Consider the following 8,388-nt stretch of genomic DNA (forward strand, 5'->3'; position numbering starts at 1 on the left):
CTGTTGATGGCAAAGTGAGTTCAAATTATTTTAAAGTATTAGTTCACTTCCAGAATAAAAATTTCTTGATAATTTACTCACCCCCATGTGTGTTGATTTCTTGTATCTGTCGAAGTTCTTTCTCTGTAAATAATGTTGTCGTTCACTACAGCATCACCATCTAAAACACTCTAGTGTTACAAAAATTTCAGCTTTACCTAACATTGAAGAAATATTTTAGCTAAGAAACGGTACTTTTGATTTTACAGTGAACAATTTGTGTTTTGTAAATATTCTGGTGATCACTTTTTGAATCTTTTAACAGAAACGTGAGAAGCGTGTGGTGGCTAACTGGACACTGCTGGTCAAAGGCCTGTTGATAAAAGAGAGGCTGAAGCGTCGCCAGTGTTGCCAGATTGGAAATGTCCAAGTATCGTACCAGAAGCTAAAAATTATCATATTTGGAAGAAAATTATCGTACACGAGTAAAAACGTACAGAATACAGCTATTTATCTACTAGACTAGAACAACAACTTTTTGACACAACCTTCAAATCACCACAATAAATAAATAACTATGCTAGGGCCCTATGAAATACGTTAAATGTTTTCCCAAATTCCATTTTTTTTATTCCAAATTAAAAAAAAATTGGATTCTGGTTTTTTTTTTCCATTTAAATTTTTCTGGACTCCTTTTTAAATGTTTTACTGTCTTTAGAAAAGTTTAGATGATATTTTCTCTTTTCATCTTGCCTCTGTATAATGCATATTAAAGTTCATGTTTACAGCGGAAACCAAGGAAACGCTTTGAGCGCCACCTGCTGGCAGAGAGTGAATCTGTGTCTCATTCAGCTCTGCTGTTTCGGTTTCATGCAGATATTTTTTTATGTATAGTTTCACAAAACTGAAGTCAAACCATTCTGTTTTTACTTCAAAACAATAAATAAATAACTATGCTAGGGCCCTATGAAATACGTTAAATGTTTTCCCAAATTCCATTTTTTTTATTCCAAATTAAAAAAAAATTGGATTCTGGTTTTTTTTTTCCATTTAAATTTTTCTGGACTCCTTTTTAAATGTTTAAATTAAATTTTATTAATCTAAAGCACGTCTAATTAAATAATGAAACGTATACAATTCAACATCAAATCTATTAAAAAGTTTAACAAAAATTACATGTTTAGGGTCTTATGAAATGTTCTATTTTTTTCACCTCGCGTGCTTCAGTATGTGTGTAGTAAACAAAACCGCGTGACATTCATTCAGACCATAGACTATGATTCAGACAGACACAGAACATGCAGGATTTATATTTAAATAGCCTTTTTGTGACTTAATATTTACAGATACTAGTCCATATCACGATTTAAGTGTAATGACCTTCCTTTGATTAATTCATCCAAACTTTGACAAATTCCGTGACATTCCGCGTTATACAGTACAATTCCGTTGACTGGATTCCGCAATTCCATCCGTGTTTTCCGCATCGCGGAAATCATAGGGCCATAGGCGTACCTTGTGGGAAGGTCCAAACTCCACCTCTGAGTCGCTGTCATCAGAATCCTGAGTGTTGCCAGATGTTGAGGGTCCTGAGGTGTGCACCAACCCATTTAGAGCGTCTGTAATGAGCCGATTTCATGGCTTTGTTTTGATGAGGTTGACTTTGGAAAAAACATGTTCTGAAATTTCGAAATGATCGTACATTATGGGATTTTTTTCATTATTGATCGTACATCGTACAGAGGTCAAAATTATCGTACAAATACGATAATTATCGTACGTCTAGCAACACTGAGCGTCGCTATGGGCAACAGGGGCTGGCATCAGGGGCGGGGCTTAAGCAAGGGAAAGAAGGCGGGGCTGAAGGACTGTCCTCAGATGAGGAGGAAGAGGGCGGGGCTCAGACAGCTCCACCCTCTCTGGTTAGTTCATGGCTGCAGAACAGGCAAGAGGAAAAGATTTTAAGGTGTGTAACTAAACGAGAAAAATGTGGAGAGGAGAAACATCTCTTCCCTTTTGAAAAAGTGTGACTAAATCGGCCCTTTATTATTTCACTTTCCTTATCTTCCTTTTAAATGTTTTTCTGCATTTATAAGCATGTATTATCTGTAACTGTGAGCTCTACATCACTATACCCAACCTTTTATAACGGCAAGAGCTGCATATGCAGGGAATTTTGAAAATGTCAGCCATTTATGTTTAGTAATTTTTACAGATTGTATATTTGTTTTTGTATACAAATACATATTTTTATAGAACATGCTGATGAAAAAAACATGCAAATAAACAAATGGTATGTTGCAGCTTTTTGTGTCTGTGAATTATGGGTTCCAAAATAGGTCTAGTTAGAGTCTTTCACTCTTTGTAGGTGTCACCTGGTGATCTGGTCATGCACAGAATAGCACTTTTGGCTATTGATTGTGAAAACAAATTTCATTTGAAAATATTTTTCCAACATTATACAGTTAATTGTATAGTTCATATTTTAGCAGCACATTATTTACCATTTTTAAATTGTCTTTAACTTTAATGCAACGTTAGTGATAACTATTAGGTCTAGTTGGTTGGGAACTTGGTTCTTCTATTCAGTGATTGTTAGTTGGATTTTGAATCACTAATGAATTTACAAAAAAAATATATATATATACAGTATATATATATATTACAATATACAATAATGTGCGTTTCTGTTTTATTAAAAAAAAAAAGTTTTTAGACTGTCACAACTTACCTTAACATGACAGATAAAATAGGCCGCCATATTAAACTAAAGCGTTTGAATACGCAAAGGCTAATGGAATTAAAGGGTTTTCTAAAATAAAAAATAAAGCAGTCTATTATGCTACTGGTTACGTTTTAAAAAAGAAACCATGCTGAGAATCACACAACCTGAAGCTCCTTTCAAAAACATGGAAAAATATGGAAGTGTGTTAGACACGTACACAGTTGGATTCAAACGTGCACACACAAAAGCAATCACATCATAGAGGAAACTGTGTTATTGTGTACTGCATATTGTACATTGCACTTCTGTTGAAGTGTTACAATTATTTACATGTTTGCACTTCTGTTGAAGTGTTTTAATACTTTAAATGTATGTACTTCTGTTGAAGTGTTTAACTTCCTTAAATTTGCAGTTCTGGTGTTTTAATTATTTATGATAATTACAATGATGAAAATATAGTATAAATGAATTCACTATCAGTGGCACAATCCACTAGTATGCATTCATAATTGGTATAAAGCAATAATTTTATGAATCGTGAGTTGAGTGAATCGTTACATCCCTAATATATATTTTTTCCCCCAAATTTGGCATTTCCTGTTGAAACAGGAAGTGGCTACATTCATAATAGCTACTCTTACTTTTTATGACAAAGATATTACAGAAAAAGTACTATTTCGAATCCACTCTTGAAGCAGGTCATTTCCAAATATTTTCCTACTATATATATATATATATATTAATTTATATTCCTTTTTTGTTTGTTTCATCTTTATTAACAAAACAGGCAGGTCTTAAAGGTATGAACTTGTAATGAAGGCGCTTTTCTCTGCTTGCCTTTGTACCTAAGTTGCACATTGCAAATCTGGTTTCTTGATTTGTTGACCTACATTTGCATAAGCGTGCGCGCATGTGTGTGTTTTACTGCGAGTATGTATGTCAGTTTTGAGTATAGTGTCTGTGTGGCCCCTCCTCAGTAACAGAACTCACACTCGAGCACGGAAGTGACGCCACTCTAGAATCCCCCCGTACTTCCGATCTTTAGCTCTGCTGCGACTCATCTAAGCGAACGGATCCGATCTCTGTCCCAATAGCCAGCGTCGAGTGGCGGCCCGACGCGGTCCTGCAGGTGAGTAAAGTCAGTATGTTGGGTACGACGGGGGGCTTTAAACGATCAGAGAGCAGCGGCTTTGGCGAGCGAACCAAAACGGCCTTGTTTACATACGAATCCCCGAGCTGGAGTGCGCGCTGGCGGATGATTGCAAATAAAGCCCTTAAAGCGACATTAAACGACCCGTGCATTCACTTAAACAAGTTTAATTGGTATATGCACTTTAAACTGCGGGATATGCGTAGTGAAACAATCGATATTCAGAGGAATAAAGCAGGAGAGAGGGACTCTGCGCATCGATCGCGCTGTTGTATGTGTGCTGCTGTAGAGAGAAGCAACAGCTGGTGCGGCCCGATTCATATGGAGTAAACAAAGCACAACCCATTCTGTCGGTACTGTGAGTTTGCAGTCCTTGCTCAACCCCCCACCCGACCCCTACGCACTTAAAACATGATCCGTAACCCAGCTGAGCGTGATAACATGCGTGCTACCCAGCGTCGCGCTCTATTTATAGCCCCGAGTGGAATGCTAGGGACAGACAATGCACGAGCGCGTGGAGACCTTCAGGTCGTCCCATGACTGTGGGGTTCCGACCCACCCTGTACTGGACGGGACGGTTGCTCACCGACCCCGTGCTCACGTTGAATTTAATGTGCACTGATAGTTTATTCAGTTGAATCGGTGACTGTCATCACATCATCGCAGAGCTCTGATCGCTCACGCGGCCTCCCCTGCTCCTGCTGTCCGGTTGGACTGTCAGTACACCGTGTAATCCGTTAAAACGGAACGCTAAGCCTCTCTGCATGTGAGGTTATGATTGTCTTACGCTCAAAGAGATGCTTGGCCACTGGTAATACTGAGACAGACGTCTACAAGTACAACCTTCAGATAGTTTCCAAGGTGTGTTGATCTAAAAAAATATTGGAGCAGCTCCTTGACCAGTGGGTCAAGCTCAGTGGGTGTCATTGAAATGAACTAGCAAGGCTTTGTAGCTGGTTGGTTTGGTTAATTGCTCATATCTCTTTATTTAAGACTTTAAAAAATCCCTATGGGGAAAAATACTGTAGGATCAAAGGCCTCAGAAAAAGTGGTTGGGTACTGTTACCCTCTGTTACACAACTTGGGGGAATCCTTGATTTTGATTGGTCGATCACAGGATTCAACTGTAGAATATTTAGAGTAATTTAAGCATTAGGTAAACTATTCAAATATCTCTAATCGATATTTCATGTATTTCATGATATTTCAATAATCATAGGATTATTATTCTACCGATTATTATTGTATTATTATTATCACACAGATAATGTACAGTCAGATGGTTATTATTGCATAATAAACTCCAGTAACACCAGGACTTGTGTTGGAGATTGAGTTCAGTGTTCCTGGGTGCTCTGCAGTCTCTTTCTTCTCATAAGAAAGAATGAAATCATTTCAACTCAAATCAATATTTAATGTCCATTCATATATTTGTTAAGGAGCTGTGTAATAAATGGGGAAAGGTAGAGTCAGATGGTCATTATCACAAAATAAATCCCTTCATGATGGTGCAATTTAAATCCATTTAGAAACAGAAAATAAGAATTGTAGGTTTGTAAAGAAATTCATCAACTAGTCAACTAATGTTGAGCATAAACTTTTAGGTTAAACAGCTTTTAAGATCATGAACAATACAGGCTGACCATGTATAAATGACAGATACCAAATAATGTGTTTTTCTTCTCTCTTTCAGTATTTTTTTCTCTGTCTGAGCTCATCCCTTGCTCCGGTTCCTCATGAGTGACGGGGAGTGTGATTTCTTCTGTTTTTTTCGGTGCTGCTAGAAGCCACAAGGCCCCCTGGGATTCTCGGTCCAGTTGGGGGCGGAGAGTAGCTGCTGATTAGTGGAGAGCAGCTGTCAGTCGGGGAAAGGTCTGGCCCAGAGGGTTATGTCTGTGGATATGAGTAGCCAAGCCTCAGACAGTAACGAGGAATTCGAAGATGACGAAGACGTCGCAGAGGGCGACATCCCTGATTATTATGATGGACTTGACGATGACGTGGCAGTAGAAGAACCGTTTGACCCAGAAGAGTACCAGTTCAATTGCTTGACGTACAGGGAGAGCCAGAGGGCACTAACTGAGGAAGTCAACAATGTAGCCAGTGCCCTAAAGGTGAGGGACGAAATGAGTGAATACGTTTAGCAGATTTATTGTTGGCTGACAATATTTAGCTGTGTATTTATGTATCTTTCCAAACTGTAAATTGTTCAGACTGTGTATGGTGTTTAGTCTGTCAGTACAGATATGTTTTTTCTCCCTTCAGGTGTCACCAGCTGTAGCCAAACTGGTCCTTGTACATTTTCACTGGCAAGTGTCACAAATACTCGAAAGGTAATTAAGTACAACAAAATATGTACACACATATGGGTAGTTAATATGAAAAGTGAAATAGTTACAGTGGTGTGATATGCTATACTTCATCTAAAATTATTTAAAAAAATGTTTTTGTAATTACTCATGACATCTGAGAGACTATTATTTAAAAGTTTGGGGTCAGTTTTTTTTTTTTTTTTTTTAAAGAAATAATACTTTTATTTAGCAAGAACGCATTAAATTGGTCAAAAGTGACTGTAAAGATAATGTTACAAAAGATTTGTTTCAAATAAATTCTGTTCTTTTCAACTTTCTGTTCATGAAAGAATACTGAAAAAAAGTATCAGAATTAAAAAATAATTAATCGTTTTCATCATTGAAAATATAAAAAAATGTTTCTTGAACACCAAATCAGCATATTAGAATGATTTCTGAAAACTGAAGTAATGGCTGCTGAAAATTCAGCTTTGCCATCACAGGAACAAATCACGGCACGCATATGATTAGCAGATTAATTTGCCAATTTACACGTACACGCAATTTTAAACCACAAGAAGAAGAAACGAAAGAGAGCTCAAGTCGTTGCTCACGCGCTGTTCTCGCACACAAAGCGCACACAAGAGACGTGTTTCAGACAGTGCGGAAATACCGAGTTGCATATACATACCTGATACATACACATAAAATTAGCCTGTCAAAAACCCTTCATGGCATTGTCATTCTCTGTGCTTTAAAAACATTTTTTCTTGCTTATCCGAAAAAATAGTCCGATCTGTGATTTAAAAAACCCCACAATATAATGCGTTGAATCGCTATATAATGCTATTATAATACTATATAATAGCCTAATATATATATGCTATAGATCATGACCTACTCATAGATCGATTACCAAACTAAACGGGTATTCAAGGGCAGGCTTTCAGATGGTTTAGATCCTACCTTTCCGATCGCTACCACTTTGTTTATTTAAACGGGGAGTCATCTCAATTATCACCAGTAAAATATGGAGTGCCACAAGGATCTGTCCTAGGTCCTCTGCTATTTTCAATATACATGTTGCCCCTTGGTAATATTATTAGAATATACGGAATTAGTTTCCATTATTATGCTGATGATACTCAACTATATATCTCAACAAGACCAGATGAAACTTCTAAATTATCTAAGCTAACAGAGTAAATTCAGCTTTGCCATCACAGGAACAAATCATATCTTAAAATATATTAAAAGAGAAAACGGTTATTTTAATATTATATTTAACAGTTATTGTATATTTCACAATATTACTGTTTTTAACTGTATTTTGATCAAATAACTGCAGCCGTGATGAGCATAAGAGACTTCTTTCAAAAACAATAAATATTTTACTGACTCCAAACTTTTGAACATTAGTGTACGTTATTTGTCACTGCAGGAAATCCTATGTGAACTGCAAAAAGTCTTAAAGAATACAAAAAAGTGAAAATGCAGCTAAATACAGCACCTAAAATATTCATTACATTCAAATAATGTTTAACCTAAAATCCTAATCTTAAAAAAGTTTTTGGACACGTTTTTTGTTACTTCGGTCTCAATCTGTTAATATTTTCTTGTATTTGAAGGTATAAGTCCAATTCCTCTCAGTTGCTAAGTGAAGCCCATGCTCAGCCCACAAGCATCTGCAGATCTCTTACTGTGAGTTCCTGTAATCCGTGTGTGTGTTTAGACGTGAAAACTGTCTTTTACATAGTTATTTTTATGAAAAATATACTTTTTTCTTCTTTCTTTTTTCGGATTAAAATCCCTTAAAACTTGAATTCCAAGAAGTTCTCAACTTTAAAATGCAATATTGAGGCAATTAAAAATGTGCCCATCCTGAAATCTGTTCTTTGACAATTTGTAGATGTCACTGAGTATGGTATACATGCAATAAAGGGGTTTATTTTATGATAATGACCAGCTGACTGTACTTTATTCTGCATCTTACACTGCTATTTGCCACATCAATGATGGACAAGTAATATCGATTCAAGTTTAATTATTTTATTATGTGGGACATAGTTATTTGAAAGACAAGAAACAAGTGCAACTGTGAAAAAAAAAGGTTTCCTGGGACAACCGTTAATTATACTGTTAACGATCATTACTGCACTTCCTTCTCTTGACATGCGTTTGTGTGTGTGTGTGTGTGTCTGTGTGTGTCTGTGTGTGTGTGTGTGTGTGTGTGTGTGGGTGTG

The 8,388-nt window shown here is 36.7% G+C and overlaps 1 protein-coding gene across 1 annotated transcript in view; it reads left to right on the top strand.

Annotated features, from left to right (window-relative positions):
• Positions 1 to 3,665: 3,665 nt before the first annotated feature.
• LOC107679480 (E3 ubiquitin-protein ligase ARIH2-like) overlaps positions 3,666 to 8,388 on the top strand; it is an 11,675-nt gene continuing 6,952 nt past the window's right edge. The window contains exons 1-4 of the mRNA XM_016475038.1: positions 3,666 to 3,833; positions 5,548 to 5,968; positions 6,120 to 6,187; positions 7,774 to 7,847. Coding sequence (XP_016330524.1) covers positions 5,744 to 5,968; positions 6,120 to 6,187; positions 7,774 to 7,847 — 367 coding nt within the window. The 5' untranslated portion in view covers positions 3,666 to 3,833; positions 5,548 to 5,743. The remainder of the gene's footprint in view (positions 3,834 to 5,547; positions 5,969 to 6,119; positions 6,188 to 7,773; positions 7,848 to 8,388) is intronic.

This window comes from Sinocyclocheilus anshuiensis, unplaced genomic scaffold (assembly GCF_001515605.1).
Source record: "Sinocyclocheilus anshuiensis isolate Anshui unplaced genomic scaffold, SAMN03320099.WGS_v1.1 scaffold13, whole genome shotgun sequence".
Taxonomy (NCBI): Eukaryota; Metazoa; Chordata; class Actinopteri; order Cypriniformes; family Cyprinidae; genus Sinocyclocheilus; species Sinocyclocheilus anshuiensis.